Source organism: Lucilia cuprina, chromosome 2, assembly GCF_022045245.1.
Source record: "Lucilia cuprina isolate Lc7/37 chromosome 2, ASM2204524v1, whole genome shotgun sequence".
In the NCBI taxonomy this organism is placed as follows: Eukaryota; Metazoa; Arthropoda; class Insecta; order Diptera; family Calliphoridae; genus Lucilia; species Lucilia cuprina.
The window spans coordinates 218290-241718 of record NC_060950.1 but is presented as its reverse complement, the minus strand read 5'-3'; the positions used below and the strand labels follow the sequence as shown (position 1 = coordinate 241718).

At 28.3% G+C, this 23429-nt stretch overlaps 1 protein-coding gene across 9 annotated transcripts; it reads left to right on the top strand.

The window, feature by feature from the left end:
• The first annotated feature begins 1571 nt into the window (after positions 1–1571).
• LOC111679952 (tubulin polyglutamylase ttll-4) lies at positions 1572–22590 on the top strand. Of its 9 annotated transcripts, XM_046949530.1 has the most exons (11): positions 1984–2009; positions 7628–8303; positions 16516–16948; positions 17003–17074; positions 17141–17512; positions 17576–17762; positions 18768–18938; positions 18998–19122; positions 21075–21958; positions 22010–22282; positions 22368–22590. In XM_046949530.1, the coding sequence occupies exons 1-11, from the start codon at positions 1999–2001 to the stop codon at positions 22407–22409; spliced, it is 3246 nt and encodes a 1081-aa protein (XP_046805486.1). In that variant the 5' UTR covers positions 1984–1998; the 3' UTR covers positions 22410–22590. The 9 variants fall into 9 exon arrangements, with proteins under 9 accessions (XP_023297325.2, XP_023297326.2, XP_023297324.2 ...); XM_023441557.2 differs by lacking the exon at positions 1984–2009 and adding an exon at positions 1572–1691 and having other exon boundaries at positions 16516–17074; XM_023441558.2 differs by lacking the exon at positions 1984–2009 and adding an exon at positions 1595–1851 and having other exon boundaries at positions 16516–17074.
• Positions 22591–23429: the final 839 nt, after the last annotated feature.

Below are 23429 nucleotides of genomic sequence, written 5' to 3'. Positions count from 1 at the left end.
AATATTACCATAATTCCAAAATATTTAAGCCATTTATTGATAAAAAACTAAAATTTCTAAATGAGGCTTTATATAGGTCAAATATGGGCCGATCCTCGGTAAATTTGGGAAAAGGATATATTTCTAAATAACAGTTAGTTTTGTTGAGTTTCATTGCGATACAAATGGTTACAAGTCAATTTTAGACGTTTAAGTCATTTTTTGAAGGTGGGTTTGTATGGGGGCTAGGGTCAAATATAGGCCGATCCTTACGAAAATCTGCAGTATCATTTATACTTATATAAAACTTATTTGTGCCAATTTTTAGAGAGATAGCAGAATATTTGACGTAATTATAGCATAAAAAGTATAAATCGGGAGGTACGGTTGTATGGGGGCTAGGTGAAACAATGGACCGATTTCAACCATTTTCAATAGGCTTCGTCCTTGTGCCAAAAAACATGCTGGGTCCAAATTTCATCAAATTATCTTGAAAATTGCGGCCTGTACCTTGCGCACAAGGTTTACATGGACAGCCAGCCAGCCGGACAGACGGACGGACATGTCTTAATCGACTCAAAAAATGATTCTGAATCGATCGGTATACTTTAAGGTGGGTATTGGACCAATATTTTTGTATGTTACAAACATCAGCACAAACGTATAATACCCTACCCACTATAGTGGTGTAGGGTATAATGATATATAACTGCTATCGGACGATCTTGTGCACGACAAAAACCTATATAGAATTTTAAGTTGGAAATGTAGAAATCGGATGGCATAAATTTTTTTCCGGATTTCATCGTTCTAGGGTGTGTACTACAACAACAAACTTTTTTTCTATATAAGCAGTTATATATAATTTTATAATAACATTTTTTGTAAAAAAAGGTTTGTTGTAGTACACACCCTAGAACGATGAAATTTGGAAAAAAATTTATGCCATCCGATTTCTACACTTCCAACTTAAAGTTCTATAAAGGTTTTTATCGTGCACAAGATCGTCCGATAGCAGTTATATATCATTTTATATATACGGCCATAGTAACATTTTTTGTAAAAAAAGTTTGTTGTTGTAGTACACACCCTAGAACGATGAAATCCGGAAAAAATTTATGCCATCCGATTTCTACACTTCCAGCTTAAAGTTCTATATAGGTTTTTATCGTGCACAAGATCGTCCGATAGCAGTTATATATCATTTTATATATACGGCCATAGTAACATTTTTTGAATGTTTTTTATTAAAAGGCATTCTGTAATGATATAATCCCAAATATATTTATTTTTATCAGATTTGTTCCTTTCCACATTTATATACATATTTAAATTGATCAAAATTATTTTTTTTAATGTAAATCATGAAAATCAATTTTTTTCAATTTTTTCCACGTGCATAAATACATATTGAAAATATAAATAATGAAAACGAGTTTTTGCGTCTTTTTCACGTGCAAAAACACATATTTGTAAACAAAAATAACTCACCACACCAAAAAAAATGTTTATTTTGATAAAACAGCTGTTAGGGTTTGTTTTATTTTTCGTCGGGTTGTTTTCTTTATGTGCGTCAAAGTTGTCATTTGTATCAAACAGCTGTTAAGTACAAAATCATTGAAGGATAATTGAAAGCAAAAAAAGGAATAGCTTGGAAACGCGTGGACTGAGCGTGTTCTCAGTGTTGACGCAACATTAAGAAATTACTAAATGTATATTATTAATTAATTAATTAAGTATTAAATTTATTTATAATATATAATAAAAAGTATTGAATTGTGTTGAATATGTGAACAAACAATAAAAGCAGCATAACAATAACGGCTTAGACACTTTTTATTTCTCTGTTTGATGTTTTAAAAAATAAACAGAGTACGTTTTTCCAAAATCATCACAACGTGTAATACAATTTCTATTTATTTACAAATTTAAATGTCAGATACGGCAAAAGTAACTTATTTAGAATATATTTGCAAAATCGTCTGTGTAAAAGAATAGATGTGGAAGAGGGTAAGTCCAATGCTGGATGGGTGAGTGTGAAGTAAAAGGAAAGTGCTGATGTACACTCTTTCATTGCAAACGTAACTATTTCAACGTATATAAAAAAAAAATTTACCTTATATCACATCCTTATTATGAGAAACAGAATTTATTTGCGTTAAAAATGTTTAAAGGAAAATAATGAGGCAATTCCAATAAAATTTGTTCTGTTTTAAGAATAAGTGTAAGTCAATGAAATGGTATTATGAGATGTTTATCAATATCATTAAAAATATAAAATAGCTTAATTAATTAAATAATCCAAAGAATTATAAGAAAAAACACACTGATTGGTCTTTTAAAATCTTTAATTACTAAAGGGGAGAGGCTTGTATCCAAGAAAAACCATTAAACTCCTCATTTATCCTTTCCAAAGTATATATACGAACTAGGAAGAACACTATGTTTAGATTTTGAACCCTAAACCTTAGGATGGTTCAAAACAATATAAAGTCTACTGTAATGTAGTACAGGAAAAAATACCTAATAAGGATATTTGTGTTTTATTAATAAAATTAAATACTCAAAATATCAGGTAGAAATATATAGTTTTATATCTCTCCAAACATTTTTCCTAGGTCCAAATCCATTGATTTTCTAGTATATCATGTATCCAATTCAAAATTACTTTTTATTTTAAAAGAAAATTAAAGAAAGTTAAGTAGGATAAAAAATCAGTTTAGAAATATTTAAATTTAGTCGTAACTTATATACACTTCACGAAGGTAAAAGGTATAAAAAACATCTTAAAACAAATATAATAGTATAATAGGCACAAAAGTTAAGTAAGACCTGGTCCTTTTCCTGAGAAATTTTTGCTTAATTCTTTTTTAAAGTTCCCTTATTGTCTACACATAGAAACTTTTGTTTCAGGAACTACTATTAATTCCATTAATTTGTTGTACGAATGAGAAGAATAAGTGTGGGACCAAACTAGGAAAACACATACATTGAAATGTAATGATTTAAAAAACTAATAAAACCTCTTTACTCTTCTTTAAGAAGTTGTACAAGTCATTACCAGAGTTTATATTTATTTATTTATTCATTTATTTTGTAATATATATGAATATTTATATATGTAATATATATGAATATATAATATATGAAATCCGTATTTACATTCTGTAATTGCAACTGTTTATACAATTTTAATGCAATCACTTTCCCTTTTTATTTGTTACTAGAAATTCAACCGATGCGTATTAATGTACTGAACTTGAAAAAATAAAATTTTCGAATGGTTCCTTACCAGCGACATCAGTATAATACTTGAAAAACATCTTCAATTTTTTGAACTGGGTCTTTAAGATTCAACAATTTTGAGCCGATTTTAAGAGGCATAGAATTTTTGTTTTTTTCGAAATAGGTGTCAAAACTGTCGTAATTTTTAGCTTATACAGAAACATATTTTAAACATTTTTTAGCATTTTTTGCCCTATTTCTGTACTTTTATGATTATTTTGCAGTTGGTATGGCATTTTTAATAAACTCAAACCTCGCGGTTTCAAAATTCTATAATTTTTCTTCGCAAAAATAATTTGAGAAAAAATGTTCGTCCACATCATTGAAAAAATTCTAAACAAATACTACTACTGATGTTTTACCGGTTCGGATATATATGTATATGAAAAAATATTATTTTTTATTTTTAAGAAATTTTGTACATTATCTTCATTATGTGGAATTTGTATTGTTTTATTGTTTGTTTCCTTTTTCATTTTTTATGGTGTCAGTAAAGAATTAAATTTTTGATAATTTGTATGGAGCTAGTGTAACGTTTTGTGTGAACTTGACTTATGCATTTTTTTAGAAACGAATTAATCGCATAAAACGAGGTTTGAGTGTACACTAAGATGTTTTGTGGACCAGATACTGTAAAAATTTTAATTATTTTCTCAAAATTACGGAATTTCTGAAACCCATTTCGAATTTTTTGAACATTTTGTAATGAGACCACAAAATATTTTCTAACGCTTCTTGTTATTTTGACATCAAATTTGGCAAACTAGGATAAACAGAAATATTTAATTTTTTTCAAATGTGTTCCTATTAAATTTTTAATTCTGTTAACAAGGAAACAGGATTACGAAAAAAGCATTATTTTGTATTTAGTTTAACCATTTTCAGTATTTTTATCTTTTACACAGAACTCTTTTTATTTTACAAATTTCATACACTTTTTGTTTTGTATCCACAAAAATGTCACATACGGTTATCTTAAGGTATATTAAAGTTTTAAGAAAAGTAGATATAAAATAAAGTAGCTACTGAATGTCTTGTGAATTCGTGAAAATAATTCTGGGAAGACGATGTGATATCGATTTTAAGGTAAGAAATTAAAAAAAAATGATCACGCGCACTTATATCAGTTTTCTTCAGGTTTTCAAAATTTATATTTTATTAAAAAGAAATAATAAAAAGAAAATCTTACTTACTACTATTTGACTCACCAGTAGGTGTTGGAACTCAAGTTTATCATAAATCATATGATACCATCTGAAGAAGTAAACAAATTGTAAAAGAAACTTTGCCAAAATGTTGACTGCTCGTAACTTGTAAATCTAAAAATAATTAAAGAAATTTTAGAAAAAAAAATTAATGTGGTTTTTACAATACGTTTGTGAAAGTAGTGAAAACAATTTGACTGATTTTTATGCGATAATAAAAATAAACTTTTTAATAAAAAAACTTTTTAATATCTAAATTCTACGAGCTTGGTTTGTAAGGGAATGCAATTAAAAATTATAGTTTGAAGGAATTAAATATTTATAGCGTAATGCTTTTTTAAGCTAGGTACATTTTATTTGCCCACAAAAACTACAATTATTTAACTTTTTTAATGCGTGGCGCATTAAAAGTTTTACATTAAAGTATTAAGAAAGCTTGCAAATAGTGATAATTTTGACGAATTTTGAGCATCCGTAATGTGCCTTGGCAAAATGTGTTTAGAAAAAACTGACGTCTTTGTATCTTACAAGGATATTTCAAATACAGTTATGATCCTAAACCATTGTGTTTGTCATTATCTTCATGTCTATTCATTAAATGTTTGTTTAAGTCGATGTTTGACATATAAAATCGCAAAAATAAAAAAATAAATTTTTAAAATTTTTTTGCATGTTCCTCCGATTTTTTATTTCAAAATAACATAAAACTCAATGTGTCCTTTTCAGGGCATATTAACGAGATATATACCATACTGTGTACAATTACATTAGCTATCCACTGTTGTCAAATTATAATACCAGAGTTTCATTGTCTTCAATACAAAATTAAAATTTCAGCCTAAAATTAGATAGTTTTTGATTTAAAGAAGCTATTACTTTTAGACGGAAAGAGATAACCCAACAAAATGTTTTCTATATTTTTAATTAAGGTTTATAAATTTGATTAGCATTAAATATATTGTTTTTAGGGAATTTACTTCTAAAAAAATATTGTTGAAAACTTGTTTTGAAAACTAAAAAATTTAATTCATTAAAATCAATCCATATTTGTAAATGTTACAGGGTCCAAAAAAGATTTAACATTCAAAATTATAAAATTATAATTATAATTATATACAGTGACATATTACTCTATATTTTAAACAAAATTTTTTGTTGAGTTTGAATTTTTTCATAAGATACAAGAATATATGAGCAAATATCAAAGTGTTTTAAGTCCTTTGAAATTGAACTAAATTGTTAATAATTTTGGTAAGAGTAAAATGTCAAACAAATTATTTTAATGGATTATATACACAAGACTTCCAGCATAAAAATTGGAAAATTGCAAAAATCGGTTTTGAGAGTTTACGAAATTCAAAAAACTAACTAGTTTTTTCACCTTCATTTTACTTTTTGATACATAGCATTATTTACAAGCTTATCCGTGTGATAGATGTATTAGAACGTGGATGTTGAAATTTGTCACCAGTTTTTTTTTCAACTTTGAATTTTTTAATTTTTTTGACCGGGAGCTGACGCCCCTTAATAAAATACAAAAAGTGGGACAACAGTGGTTAGCTGATGTAATTATACACAGCATGGTATATATCTCGTTAATGTGCCCTAAATGGGAGATGGGTACGACAGCTACAAAAGTTGGTAAACTTTTTTAGCAGTTTTTAGTGCGCACATTCGCACCTATATAGGAAATATTTTGAATTATTGTGTAAATTGAGTTTTTTTTATTTTGAAATATAAAATCGGAGGAACATGCAAAAATATTCGAATGCAAACATTTTATGAACTTTTTATAATTTTTTTGCGATTTTATATATCAAAGATCGACTTATACAAACATTTAATGAATAGACATCAAGATAATGACAAACACAATGTTTTGGGATTATAAATGTATTTAAAATATCCTTGTAAGATACAAAGACGTCACTTTTTTTTAAGCACATTATGCCAAGGCACATCATGGATGATGCTCAAAATTCGTCAAAATTATCACCATTTGCAAGCTTTCTTAATACTTTAATGTAAAACTGGGCGCATTAAAAAAGTTAAATAATTGTAGTTTTTGTGGGCAAATAAAATGTACCTAGCTTGAAAAAGCATCACGCTATAAATATTTAATTCCTTCAAAATATAATTTTTTAATTGCATTCCTTTACAAATCAAGCTCGTAGAATTTAGATATTAACATTTTTTTCTTAAATTTTACTAATTTGCGTTTTTTAAAAACTATAGGCAACAAGTTAAAAAAATTACTGAAATGAAATTTCTTACTGTGTATTTTTAAAATTTTTTTTTAAATAAATCTTATGGTATGTATTTAATGCAATAAATTTTGATTATTTTTACAATTATGTACATTTTTTTCAAATATTACATATATAAATAGTATTTTTAAGATCAGAATGATTAACGCGAACGGATTTATCACGTATTAGGGGCTGTTTAACTAATTTTTTTAAAATTTACTCTGATAGCATATTACAAATTTCATAGAACTCGAGATTTCGGACATTGGTTTTCAATTGGACTAAAACTTTGCACATCTATATCTATAATCTATAATATACATAAGTGATAGGAAGCTTTCCCTTTTCCGTTTGTTTAATCAATTGTTTAATTTTTTTTGTGATTGTACTTTTGTTTATTGCTTGTAATGACCCTTTAGGATGATAGTGAATGCATGTGAATGTGGTCATACAACCTCTTAAAAAATAAAAAATAATGAAAAGTCTTAAACAAAAAAAAAAAAAAAAAATATCAAAATATTCAATTGATCATCGATCTATGGACGGATGTTTTAGTATTTTTCGATTTGTTGTTGTCGTCTTTTGTCGAAAATAAAAGCAAAACGTCTAGCAATGCGTTTGCTCGCTCTTTTATCTGCATAATAGCGCAATTAAATTGTATAGAGAGCTTTAGTAAAATGTGGAAAATTTGGGTCTGTGCCACATTTAAAATAGATTAATTCAGTTGCAGTTGCATTTTTTAACTTTTAAGTTGTGGCAGAACGGATAAACAATAAAATTCAAAAACACGATACAAGTCAAAAAACATTAAAGAAAAATTTAAAATTTAATGCAAAGGAAAAATACAAAATTGTAATATTTCAAATAGATCTAGAAGTAAATTGTGCGACACGATAATTTCAATTTCAGAAAACTAAAATACCAGTTGAGAATAACTAATATGGCACCCATAATCGAAAAGCGTGTAATAAAACATCAACAGGAGCAAACTCAATCTTCAGCGTCAATGCTAATAGAAGGTAATGTGACTGCAATTAGGGGGGCATCTCAGACTCTTGTGCAAACTGCCTTAAACATTCATGGCCATAGTCATGGTCATCATGCCAAAGAAAATGCTGCCAGCCATCGTCTGAGTGACAGCAATACTAGCAACAAGAATGGCTTAGAAATATTAGACTTTCATGAATCATGGCGTGAAGAAGTGGAAATGTATAAAGATGCATTATATCTTAAAAAACATATTCCTCAACAATTTCTCGGTTCACATAACCATGCACATACGCCACAAGGTTGTCAATTGGAAATAACCAATAGTATTAGTGCCAAAAAATTTTCACATGTGTCAAAACAGCATAACAGTAACATCAATAACAACAACCCTGTTGACGACAACAATGTTGGAAATACAATAACGTCATCGTTATCATCAATCGCAGCAACCAGTGGGCAGGCGTGTTGCAGCGGTGCTAATGGTATTGGTATAAGCGGTAATGCAAAAAAAAATATTTCGTATGAAAATAAGTCACGAGTACATGTGGCAGTAACGTTAGCTGAGGCAGCAGCAGAGTCTGGCGTTGGAAATCAGGTGAGTAGTACTTTTATTTGACAAAATACTCATTTATGTTAATTAATGGTAATTGTGGGTGAGATTGAGTGAGAAACAACATTTTATTCAAATCGAATTGTAAAATAATAAACAAAACTTAAAATACGGGACAGAATTTCTATTTCATAATGACAATAATTTATTCGTGTCTATTCAATAACCTAGCCTAGTTCATAAGATGTTGTAACCTCAATAATTTGATTTGCAAATGTTTAAGTTCATTATCATGCTGAAAATCGCATAAAACTACTCGATATAACTCCACTATAAGATCCATTTGGTTGGCAAAAATGCTCCTGAAAGAAAAACAATCTAATTTTATTTATATTTTAACATCAGGATAAACCCTACTGATAACCCACGATTTATTGAGCCTTTGAGCCTCGTATATTGCGTCTGAATTGAAAAAGGTAAATTTGGAACCGTTTGTAAGAAAAACAGTTTTACATAATTTTTTAAAAAATATTTTCCAATATTTTCCTTTAATTTGTATAACAAAATCCGATTTATTTAAGCAAATCACATTCATAAAGGCCTAAAAAATTTACATAATTTTTTAAAAAATATTTTCCAATATTTTCCTTTAATTTGTATAACAAAATCCAGTTTATTTAAGCAAATCACATTCATAAAGGCCTAAAAAAGTATGGAAAAGAAACTTGTAACTCTGTGGTCATATTTTTGACGAGAAGAGTTTATCCTGATGTTTAAATATAAATAAAATGGATTTTTTATTTTAAATAAAATAAACTAGAACTTCTTTCGAGGTTGACAAATTCCAACAAAAGTCATCAATGAACTTTTTCCAGAACCGTTCCAAAAACCTAGAATATAGTCCATAACGCTAACTTAGCACCAGTTCCGAAACTAACCATTTTGATCTAAAATCATTGTTGTGGAACTAATACAATTTTTTATAAGAAAATTGTTGATTATAAATTATTAAATATATTTTAAAAGTTTTTTACACAAAAAAAAAAAAAAACTAAAAAACGATCTCAATTTCGTTTTCAATAATTTATTGGAGTTCTACCTGTAACAAAATTTGTATATAGCCACCTCAAACGCAAACAGATATAACAACCATGGTCCACTGCATCAAAACATATGTTGTTGCGAATTTTTAGAACTCTATTTTCAAAAAACCGACTTTATTGAAATTAACAATAAATGAGTAATTTCAACAAAATATCGTGGCGATAATCAACAACTATTTCTTATTGATTTCATACACAAAGTATTAATTTGATTTTAAATATTGTTATTTATATCTTTTATATTAGAAAAAAATGTCCGTTCGCATTTAGAATAAATATCTGCATTTTTGTATCTATCAGTAGTGGTAACTAATTAATAAAACCATTTGGTGTATAAGAAATTAAAAAGGTCACATAAAACCAATTTTTTTTTTGGTACTAGGCGTTACTTATAACTTTTAATTAGTCATATGGGCATTTCCACCGAAAAGTCAACTTTTGTCATATTACGTCACGCAACATTAAATGCCTATATCTATGGAAACAATATTCATATTTTTAAATTGTTTATATTTTTATGTAAAGCTCTAATAGCATATTACTGTTTTATCTCGTTGTTAACATATTTTTGCTCATATCTAAGTTATTTATGAATCGTAATTGCTGAATTATTAAAATTTCGGATTCCGACAATAACTGGAGTATACAGAAAATTGATTTCAATAGACAGACGGATATTGCTTAATCGACATCGTTTTCTATAAGGATCTTTCTGGGGTCCAAAATTATGTTGTAGAAATAGACTTAGACTTATATCTCATGAATTTCAGGAAAGAACACAGAAAAACATAAAATTTTTGACTTCAAGTCATGCCAATTTCCTTCGTATTATCAATATATGTTCTTTATATAGAAAATAAAACAACTCCGTTGATTATTTTGAAAAATTTCAAGAAACGCGATATTTATGATGATTTTAATTAGTTCTAAAACTACAAAAAAATCAAATAGGTATAAAACTTTGAAGGTTTATATATTTGAGAGTTAATATCAGATTTTTTACTATGGATGAGCTCTTTAATTCTAATATAATGTTTATATTAAAACTATATATATAAAAATATTTTGTTGTGACGTGTATACATATATTTTTGTTGATTTTTTTAAATATTTTTATTGGATAATTTTTAAATGTTATTGATCTTTTATGCATTTAACAGAATGTAATACCATTTAAAGTACATTACTGATCTGAATTGGGAATAATTCGATTACAACTAATGTTCACTTTGATAAAAATTAATTTCTAAATAATAGTTGTTAAATAAATAAAAATAAATGCATTCTTAATGCAAATGCATATTGGGTACATTTTCTCCATTTTACTCCATGTTTAACATATCTTGTAAGTGCATTATTGACAAATTTATATACAATAAAGAATTATATATAAATTGTGGAATAATTTTTAAAATATCGCAAAAAAATTATGATTGAATTTAAAAATGCATTTCTTTAATAGTGTATTCAGATCAGTAATGTCTGCATAAAATATCAATAATATTTAAAAATGTTCCAATATAAAATATTTTAAAAAATCGACAAAATCCACCAAAAAATAATTAATGCCATACTTTACAAACTACATCTTAATCACATCTAAAAATGCGATTACGTACTATTCACTTTTATAAACAAAATATTTCCTTACAAATGAAAACCCAGTTAAATGTAAGAAAAGATATGTAGAAAAGTCATTACAAATAACATATTTGAAGTACATTAAGTTTTGGTTGTGTTTTATTTTCACATCCAAATATCGGATTTTAACTTCTTCTTAAGCTAAGATTATATGTAGTTCAGAGTTGCCAAAAATGAACAACATCCCTCCAATGACACAGTTCTGATGGAAATACTACATCTTTTTCCACACTTTTTTTGCTGGGAAATACTACATGTATGTACGTCACAACAAACTATTTTTATATTTTGCATTGAAAGCTTGAAATAATCGATTTATGCACTTTTAAAACTTTTTCAACAGGGAGAACAATTTGAAAAATGCATTCAAAAGGTACATTTCTTTAAAAAATGCACTATCTTAAACTTTTTAATACAAAAATTATTTTAGAATGAAAGAGCTCATCCATAGTAATAGATTGAGTTTTAAATAAAAAAATCGATATAAACTCTCAAAGATCTAAGCTCTCAAAGTTTTATACCTTTTTGATTTTTTGTAGCTTTAGAACAAATTAAAATCGCTTTAAAAATCGAGTTTTTTAGCTGTTGAATACATACATATAGCGGTTTTTTAGGACTTAGCACTTTTTCTTTTTCTGATTTTTTTATTTTTTGCTGGACTTAGCACATTTTCATAAAACTTTGTCATTACGTACAGGATCTGTTTTGAAGATAATTTGACATAAATATTTTGCTGTCTTTCTGGCGAAGTGTATATAATAAAGAAAATGTACGTCTACGATTTCTTATATTCCCCATACAAGTGGCTTCTTGGAAGAAACTATAAAACGTGATCAAATTTGGAGCAAGTTATTTTTCTGTATTCTAAAATTATATAGTAAAGAATGTTAGACATCGGACTATTTGATTAGGGATTAAATTAAAATTAATCCTCGAAAGTTGGTTTTGAGCACACAATTAGTTAATTTTGTTTGCTAGTTTAAGAGCCCAATGGAGGTGGTTTAAACTTGAGCAAGAAATGGAAAAGTGTAAACAGCTGATGCAAAAAGGTAATAAAATTTTTTATAATAAACTTTTTATAATAAATTATTGATTTATCAATTGGTATAAATTAAAGGAACTTCACAATATATTTTATTGTTTTAAATTTATGTTTTCATATTACAGTTCCAATTGTCTTCTTTTTTATAAAACATGCATTGTTTTGATAACAAACAGTGACGTTGTCTGTTTTTTGTATGGCAACACTGTGAAGTTTAATCTGTACTCAAGCATATCTTGAAGAAAGTCAGATTATTGTCAATATTAGCCTGTAGTTGTAATTCAGGTCTGAGTTGGGGAATAACTCCTTTTCATTTCTTAAGGACGGTCAGGCTTGTGCTTGTTGCTGGGCTTTTGATAGAATTACTTCTTACCCCGCACTAATTTAAAGCACTACTTCGTATAACTGTTTCTAAGTTATACGTTGTCTTCATTAAATGCGTTTTACCTCGAAGTGAGGTTATGTTTTTAACTGGTGGATACCATGAAATACTCACGATATAACCTGGTGGAGACCATTTAAAATCCAATATATACTGGTGGAGACCATTAAAACTCTAAAATTTATTTCTGGTGGAGACCAACAATACTTTTGATGAAATTAAGTCTGGATGCTCCAACTTCCTATATAGGTCGTTTGGTGGGTTTTTCTCTGGACAAATGTGTGATAAACTGGCAAAATAATCCTTCAGCTAAAGGTTGGCACTTATAGTTTACTTTAGTTCAGGAAAGCACCCAACTAATGACCACATTTTGAAATAGGTACTCCACCAATGCAGAATCCAAAGAGTTTGCTGTGGAATTATATGATCGTTTATTTAATTAATAAGCTGGATAAAGAATTAAGTAGTTGATTCTGATGTTGATTTTAGTTTTGAAATTGATAATTCTACAGATCTGATTTCCGATTTAAACAGCACAATAAGTAGTATATAAAATCCAAGAAAGACTAGAAAACAGCATTCATCATTATATGATGATTTTATATACCCGCTAATTATTTCTGGAAATGTGTTTCATTTACTTCCTTATAATAAAAAACCATATATGTAAATTACGTGAATGTATTATAAATATTGAATTTCTTGTTAATATATAAAATATATATATATAAAATAAAATAAAATAAGAAAAAACGGTTAACCGTTTTTTTTAATACGAAACCGTATTCGAAACCGGTTTTAAAAAATTGTAAGCGAGCCGTTTTATATGCATTGTAAAATTGTGGTAACCTCTCTATTTTTCAATGTTGTACTACCGATATTTTAAAAATTTCAAAGAGTACATTTTGAAGAACGCACCAAAAGTACCATAAAGTCCCCCTAATGCGGGACATACATGCTTAATTTCATGTTTCCAGGTTCAGTATTATAGAAATTTGAAGTCCCCATTTATAGGTTCTCATTTAATATGGACTTTACATACTTAATTTCATGCTTCTAGGTACAATATTGTAAAAATTTCAAAATCTACCTTTTGATGAACGAAAAAGTACCAAAAAGTCTCCTATTATGGGTTCTTACATGCTTAATTTTATGTTTCTATGTTCTGTATTATAAAAATTTCATTATAGGTTCTCATGTAATCCAGACTCCACATACTTAACTTTATGCTTCTAGGTTCAATATTATAGAATTTCTAAAAGTACATTTTGAAGAACGAAAAAATACCAAAAACTCCCCTATTATGGGTTCTCAATTAATCCAGCTCTACATATTTAACTTCATGTTTCTAGGTTCAATATTACAACAATTTCATAAACTACCTTTTTATGATGGAAAAGTACCAAAAAGTGTCTTTTTACTTAATACTGTATGTTTCTAGGTTCTTTATTATAGAAATTTCAAAAAGTACCTTTTGAAGATCGATAAAGTACCAAAAAGTCCGCTTTTATAGGTTCTCATGTAATCCGGGCTCTACATACTTAATTTCATGCTTCTAGGTTCAATATCATAGAAATTTCAAAACGTACCTTTTGAAGAACGAAAAGTACCAAAATGTTCTCTATTTGAGGTTCTCACTTAATCCGGGCAATACACGTTTAATTTCATGTTTCTAGGTTTAATATATCAAAAAGTACTTTTTGAAGAACGATAAAGTACCAAAAAGTCCCCTGTTATGGGTTATCACTTCATCCGATCTTAATTTCAGGTTTCTAGGTTCAATATTATAGAAATTTCAAACAGTGTATTTTAAAGAACGATAAAGTATCAAAAACACCCCAAAATGTTCTCTATTTAAGGTTCTCACGTAATCCTTGCAATACATGTTTAATTTCACATTTCTAGGTTCAATATTATGCAAAAAATAAAAAAGTAAATTTTTCATGCTTATAGGTTCAATATTATACAAATTTCAAAAAGTACTTTTTGAGGAACGAAAAATTATCAAAATGTCCCCTTTTATGGGTCCTTACTTAATCCGGGCCATACATGCTTAATTTCATGTTTCTAGGTTCAATATTATAGAAATTGCAAAAAATACAAAAACGTACAAAAAAGTCCCCTTTTATGCAAAAAGTACCAAAAGTAAGTACATTTTTCACCCCTTAAGCGTTCGAATATCCAAAAAGTACTAAATACGTATTTTTATTTTTTCCTTAAGTTATGAATAATATAAAAACATTTTTTGTATGTTCTTTGGTTTAAAAGATACATGGGGTACAAAAAAAGTACCAAAATGCAGTTTTTACCCGTTTTTCCCTAAAGGGGCCGAATTTGAAAAAAGTACCAGACACCTGTTCTCTTATTTTTTAAGTGAACAACGATAAGCTTTTTACTGATTTTGTATCTTGTCTAGTTTAGGAGATATGTAGTTACCGAATTTAACCGTTTTTACCCCCTAAACATTCGAATTTCCAAAAATCAGTTCTTTAGCTTCAACCGTTTAGGCTATGGGATGATGAATCAGTCAGTCAGTAACGTTAGAATTTTATATAGATTCATTCCAAAATTCATCGATCAAAAAAGGTTGTTTTAAAATTTTAATTTCTTCGATTTTTTTTTAAATCGGTGCATATATTCTACTCTTAAATACGGTTCGTATGACGTATAAATTGGATCCATAACTTATACGGTTCATATATTATGGACTCCTAAAGTTGGGCATCTCGCATTTATTTGTGGAAAATTATCAATGTTGACGACTTAATTGCTTTGGAACCCGTTATCCGATTATAACAAGTGAGGTCTCGTTCGACAGGACTCCGTTTACTGAATATTGGAATTTCATAAACAAAATTGTAGGTACTGGCTCAAGGACCATAAAAAGGAAAATGTCCTTTATTCTTGAATATCCTGAAAAATGGTATTTTGTTTTTCTTAATTTTTTTCCAAAAAAAAAGTAGGCAACATAGCTGTTATTGTGATGTAAAAATTTCAAATTGGGATCTCAATGGGTTCTGAAGTTATCGCAGTTTTTATTTAGCAACATTTAAAATTTCCATAGGAAATGTGTGTTTTTTATACATTTTAATCTATTTTTAGTTCACTCAAATAAATGTTTTAATGCCGAATAGTTTAAAAATTACCACAAACTACCATCTTGATGTTAGGAATATTATGGATAAAATAATCTGAAATCAAGTCTTAACTACACTTAATATTAGAGGTCAAAGTTCAAAATTGAATTTTGAATTTTAATGAACTCATTTCATAATTTTTAGCACATTTACAATTATACCAAAATTTTAAACTGATATTTGCAGTGTACAGTACATACATACAAAAATGCTCGAGGTGTCCAACTTTGGAGCGCTATAAAATGTTAACCATATATATTACTGATCCAATTTATACGTTATAGAAAGCGCATTTAAGAGAAGAATATATGAACCGAGTTTTAGCCAAATCAAAGGCATTAAAAATTCATGGTGTTCGAAGTGACTTTGGAATGACTCTATATTAAAACAATAAATGGCTTGTGATTTGTTATGTAAAGTAAATCACATTTTATTCGTATACTGATGTAGGGAAACAGCTTACTATAGTCATTCTTAGCATGTGCAATGTCAAAAATCCACCACGGGGCTTCGATTTTCCTATATTGGTGGAGCCCTTTAAATTAAGTAAATTTATTAAAATCGATCTTGTTTCTCTCAATAAGTTATGTATCTGCCGAGTTATATAAGTCTGCCGAGTTTTTTAAAAATACTAATATATTTAACAGATTAAATAAAAGTTCAGTACAGATTTTGAGTTATGACCCTTTTAATTGCTAATGAGAAAGTAAGTCCTTGTAGAAATGTTGTTTCTCTTATTTACATGTTTCTAACATTATCATTGAAATGCACATTAAATTATTTTAAGTTAAAGAACAAATTATATTTATAGATGTTTAATTTTTTAACTCAGTTTACTCTAACAATTGCGATTTGTTAATAACAACCTCCATAATTACTTGTTTATATGTGTGTTTTTGTATGTTTGCACATCATTCCGCTCCCCCTTTTTTGCTTTACTAACTCACTAAAGTTGCATTTAAAGAGACCACGAGAAGAGATGCCATCTAAAACGGCCAGTGGGTCAAAATACCCCAGCCCTCGAAATGCCAAGCGTGCAGGTCACAGTACATCGCCAATCACTGACAATAGTCAGATAGCAAGTGGGGCACGCAATAACAATCCCACAAAACCTATAACTGCTGCTTCCAATAGTAATATAAACACTTCCAGTTTCGCGAAAACCTCATCCCCCACTAAGAATAATAAGAAAATCATTGTAAATCAATTTCATGCAAGTAGCCTGCTTAATGGCCATCATTACGATGAAAAAGAACAGATTTTAACACAAAATGGTTTAACCAATCCACAATCATCGGTCACCGCTTATGAGGCGAGTTTTTACGCCGCTAATTACTTGACACCTGATGCACGAAATAGTAACAGTTATAATAGTCCAAATCACGGTATGATACAAACAAGTTTGGGAGGTAATAGTAATTATGTTGGTGTTTCTTTAGTAAACAGTGGCAGCAGTAACACATCGGGTCATTTTAATATTAATGGTTTGGCAGATGATGATCCTTGTGCGGGTAAATAAGATTTAAGAAAAATATTTGGATTTCATTGCAATAATGTTTTATTTTTTTCTTTTTAAGCCATTGATGAGGTTAACACATATAGTGATAGTGACTCAGAAGAAGAATATACCGGAGATCCCTTTTATCTTGCCGAAGATGGCGCTGAAACACAACAAAGTAAAAATATACGGTATCAATCCATTTTAGTTGGGGAGAATATAGAAAAAAGTAATGCCACCACGAGGACGTGTGAATATCACACACCAAAGTGCATATTGTCGCCAAGTCTTTTTCCAAATGTGCCTCCGTACATAAATTTCTCATCTCATGCCCAATCTGGTCCTGCCATGCCTCCTCAACTACACAAGATCTTAAAGTGGAAATTAAGTCCAGTTATGCCAAAAATAGTTAAACGGGTCGTTTTAAATTCGGGATTTCGCATTATAAAGAGTATGAATTGCTTTGTACAAATATTTAAATTTAGTTTAAATAGAATTTATAATTTTATGTTAGACACCACTGACTGGATGGCAGTTTGGGAAAAACATATGAAAAGTCCTGGATTTCGAACAATACGTTCTCATCAGAAATACAATCATATGCCAGGTTCTTTTCGCATTGGACGGAAGGACAGCATGTGGCGTAGCATACAATATAATATGAAAAAGTTTGGTAATAAAGAATTTGGCTTTATGCAAAGGTAATTAAAAAAAAATTATTTATTAATTTGAACTTTATTAACAAGGTAACCAAAATAGCAACATTCACAATGCTAGCAACAATTTGTTTTTTTTTTCATCCCTTGTGGAGAAAACAGTCCCAGAACTGTTTGTCTTCTGGATAGCTGCCGATTTCTGAATAAAATTGTTGCTTACATTAAAATAGCCCTATAAAAAGTTGCCATGGTTGTGAATTCGGCTTTTATTGTTTATATTTGTTTATTTTTATAAACATTTATCAATGGTACATAGAACAGATTTTTTATGAAAATTTGTTTATAAACCTTTGATAAATTGTTATGAATTTTATAAATGGTTATAGGCTAGGTTATTGAAATAAAGAATTTGAAATTAAATTAAATTAAATTAAATGGTTTATAAGTCAAATTTTGTAAGGAAATTTTATGTTATAAACCTTTTGTCGTTTATGAATAAGGACTCAATTCTATATATTGTTTACATATATATAATTTGCCTTATGGATAACAATTGTCTTATAATCCTGTGATAAATTATTATGAATAAGGCCCACATTGTATATGTATAGGCATTTCGTGCACTGAGGTTAGTACTATGGGATAGAAGGCCACAAATTTCTTTTTCCTTCTTATGAGTAAAGGATTTTTTAAAAAATTAAAAAAAAATGGAAATAATGAAGAAATAGCTATATGAACTCCTTAGGACAATTTTTGCTAGTACCAAAAAGACTGAAAATGAAAAAAATATTTGTTTCTAAATTTTAATTGTTTCTAAAAATTAATATTAAAAAAAAAGTATTTATAAATATATATGTATATGGGCAATTCCATGAAAAAATCATAAAACGTCTATATTATTTTTAATCAAACAACCGAATGATTTTGAATTATCCGACTAACTTAAAACTTCAAATAATTATCTGACGAATAATACAAACGATATAGACTATTGAATATAAATATTATTTCAAGTGAACAATTAATAATTATAAATATTCCACATTTTAGATCTTACATTATGCCAGACGATATAGATGATCTGAGGCAAGTTTGGCCCAAAAACGCATCAAGGCAAACAAAATGGATTGTTAAACCACCAGCAAGTGCTAGAGGCACCGGAATAAGTATTGTAAATAAATGGTCCCAGTTTCCTAAAGATAGACCCTTAGTAGTACAAAAGTATATTCCGATTTTAAACTTTAAAACAATATCATATATAATATAATACTTTATTTAAGGTACATAGAACGTCCATTATTAATAAATGACAACAAATTTGATATGCGCATATATGTGGTTATGACCTCCATAAATCCCTTACGTATTTATATGTACAAAGATGGATTAGCCAGATTTGCCTCTGGTATGATGACAATTTTTAACCTAACGTCAGTATATTGTTGTTTTAATCCACGCGCTAATAACGTAATATTAATTAAAATGTGAAAATTGTACTTCTGGAGTTATTAACTAATACGTAATTTAAATCAATTTTTTATATGAAATCGTATGAAAAAATAAACAAATGGAAAAAATTCAAATTAGTATCAATTTAAATTTATATGGTTAATTACATTGTATCTCATAAACCACTGATCCGATTTGAATTAAATGTACAAGATAGTTATTTAGGACGATCAGACCTTAATAATTTTCTTGTACATTTTATTTAAATTGGTCCTGCAGTTTAAGAGATAAATAGCATTTTCCATATAAATTAATATTGATTCCACTGTATATTTTTATACCCTACACCACTATAGCGGGAAGGGATTATACGTTTATGAACTATCTAGCCCATTTTATCGGGATCGGTCCCCATTTGCTCCTATCCTCCATATAAAACCTCTTTTTGAAAATAAGATTTTCGTCAATAAATTGCTTAAATAAATCGGAATCAACGTAATTTTCAAGATTAATGCTTTATTGTGAAAAATAAACCACATTTAATATTCATAACTGGTGTAGGATATCATATAGTCGGCCAAGCCCAACTTTGCTTTCTTACTTGTTTCTGTTTGTTTAATTTTTCATACGATTCCTGACCTATTTGACATTGAATTATACTCTGTAAAAATTTACCTTTAACCTTTTCGAAGAAAAATATACTATTTACACGATTTTAAAGTCAATATCTTTGGATTTAAAACGAAATCGAAAATTATCCTGTTCTTAAAGGAATTTTAGAGTTATGGGCAATAGTACAGTGAATCAACTAAGTTTTTTGCCTAGAATTTTATTTTTTGTTCATAAATAAAGTTCGAAAAGCAATTTTATGTTTTCCAATTAAAAATAGATATTGTGTAGAATAAAAAAAACGTGAAAAAATATTAAAATACAAATTTTTTGGTGCATTTGTTCTTGCATTTTATTGTTTTTCATCAGAATCTGCATGACAAAGTATTTTGCATTTTTAGAATTCCATTAATTTCGTTTGGTTTTTCAAATTATGTTTAAATTACTTTTTAGAATTTATTGTTAAAAGGACACGTATTCAGTATTTTTCAATTGTAATCTTCAAAAATTATATCCTCATTGTGTAGAGTGGATAGGATGATACTTAGGGTTAGCTTTATGGAATAAGAATCATTTCTAAATAAAATTCACATAGTACTCCTCAAAAAGATCAGATTTCCGTAATTAATTTTTTGTTTATCAATACAAAATGACCAAAAAACTCAGATTATTTTGTTACAAAATATAATTTTACAACTCACTAAACATTTTTTCTAGGTCTAAATCCATTGATTATATCATGTATCCAAAAATTACTTATTATTTTCGAAATAAAATCAAAGAAGAGTTAGATTTTATGTTAAGTCAAATATTGATGAATTCATGTATTACAATAAATCGGTTAAAAAATGTCTAAATTTACGTCTAAATTACTACTCAATTACTACTAAAATATCTTAAAATTGTTATTTAAATATATAGTAGTATTAAAAATTTGAAATTTTATAAAATAACACAGCAATATTAAATAATATAACAAAAAAAAACTAAGTAGCAAAATACTTTATTGACTAAAAAAATTAACAATACGTACATATCATGATTTTACTTTTTATCATAGAAAATTAAATGATTTAAAAAATAAAATTGCTTAATTTTTCTAAAAATAATTGTTTAGATAAAGTTTTTTCTTAAAATTTGGAAAATTTTACTTAGGCAAATTACTTAGTTGACTCACTACTAAATATATACCCCTTTTTTTGAAAAATGATTGGTAGGTTAAAACAATAATATACTAACGATATGTTTTTGCCTATAAATGAGTTTTTCTATACTAATAATATTTTATTAACATTTCAGTTAAATATAGTTCCGAATTAAATAATCTTAATGAACGATGCATGCATCTGACCAATTATAGTATAAATAAATTTTCGGAAAACTATTCGAAAAACGAAGACGTGAATGCTTGTCAGGGTCATAAATGGACATTGCAATCTTTGTGGTCTTGTCTGGAGGCACGTGGAGTCAACACTAAACGTTTATGGGCTACTCTACGTAATCTTGTGATTAGAGCGATTATAAGTGGAGAAGCTGGTCTTAATCGCACATATCGGCAAAATGTTAATTTTCGTTACAACTGTTTTGAACTATTTGGCTTTGATGTTTTATTGGATGAAAATATTACACCCTGGCTTTTGGAAATTAACATTTCACCTTCATTGCATTCAGAATTACCCCTGGATTTGCATGTAAAAGGTCCGTTAATACAGTCAATTTTAAATACAGCTTTGTATCAGGTGCCCCCGAAATTAAGTGAGAAATTCCAGAAAGAGATATTAGAAACATTGAAGTTAAAAGCTCCACTCTGTCATGATAAACGCATTTTTACCACTTGTCTTAGAAATGACGAAATTCGTAAACATAATCATTTTACGAACCGTTCTATAGAATATCGCGAAGAATATTTAGATGCCATATTGGAAAACCTTAATCCGGATGATGTAAGATGTTTGTTGGTATCGGAAGATGAACTAAATCGCTGTAGCCCTTTGGAACGTATATTTCCAACACCAGATACTCATAGGTATTTGAAATTTATCGAACATCCTCGATACTATAATCGTTTATTGGATGCGTGGGAAAATCGTTATGGTCATTGTCGTGAAAAGGGTATTGAGTTGTTGCGAAGTTATTGTACGGATAATTTTCATTTACAAGTATCAGATGCAGCACTAGAAAAGGTAAAATCAATAATTGTTCTTTTAATACATATACATATAATATCTTTTTAGGAACCCAAAGTCACCCTAACAGAAATTGATATGTTACATGTTAAAAAATCCGATGAGCCCGCTAATGATGACACATCGGCTCTTTTGTCAGACAAAACCGATGATACTGCCCATAATAGAATAGACTCCGAGCCAACAAATTCTAACACAACGACCGCTAACGAAACACAAAACGATATGTTTAATTCTGTTTATGATTCTTTAGACGAATCAAAGTATAATAAAAGTAAGCAAATTAATACTTCAAATCCGAACATAAATCAATTAAGAACTGTGAGTTGTAAAATTTTGTGAGCAAGTTGCAAAATTACCAACATTTTTTTATATTATTTAGACTATTTAAATTTTCTCTTTTTAGGAATCTACTGGTAAATCTAAGACTGAAATTAAAGTTTCATAATGTTTAACTGTTATGGCGAACTCTTATATACTATTATATATTTTTATTACATTTTCTTTTCAACGTAAATTTTTACAATATTTAATAATTATCAACATATATGTATTTCAAATTCTACCCGTATTATATAGGAGAAAGGCGAAATTTAAGTATAAATAAAAAATAATTAAAAACATGTAAATATGTCAAATGTTGTAAAAAATAAATTCTTTCAATTTCTTCCGTCAATATTTGATATAGGTTATTATATTTAACAATGATTGGTCTAAATTTGATCCTATCTGTAACCCTGTCGTTAAATGCTCATGCACCGAAAATAACACAATAATGTTAATATATGATAATAAATTTTAACATAGAACTAACAAATAAGTAAATCGTAAATGTAATACCATGTTTCCACGATCAATTGAATTACTAAGTTCGGCCTCTGAATGACGATAGCCATTAAAGTATACCAATGTCCGTCTGGCTGGCTGGCTGTCTATGTAAACCTTGTGCGCAAGTTACAGGCTGCAATTTTCAAGATAATTGGATGAAATTTGGCACACACGATTCTTTGGTTATAATCGTTCCATTATTTCTACTAGCCCCCATACAACCGTACCCCCCAAATAGGGCCTTTGGGCTTCTAATTAATTTAAATGATCTATTATGTTAACAAAAGTCGACAAAACTTAGTTTTATAGAACTTTAAATGACACTACCGATTTTTGTAATGATAGGGCTTCATTTGACCCTTGCCCCTTCAGAAAATGACTTAAAGGACAAAATTCACTTACAAACACTAATAACACTTTTAAATTGTACATATATATTTCTCTTTTTCTCTTTTCATTTCTCTTTTTCATTTTACACTTGTGGCTACTACTTTGGGATTTTATTAATATTTTTATTAGTAATCCGTAATGGTTCATTTGGCTGGGGAGCCTACTTGTTTAAGTGTATATACATTTTTTATAGTTAAATTAAGTTTATTTTTTTACTCAATTTTGTTAATTTTTATTCAGGTGTTAAAAC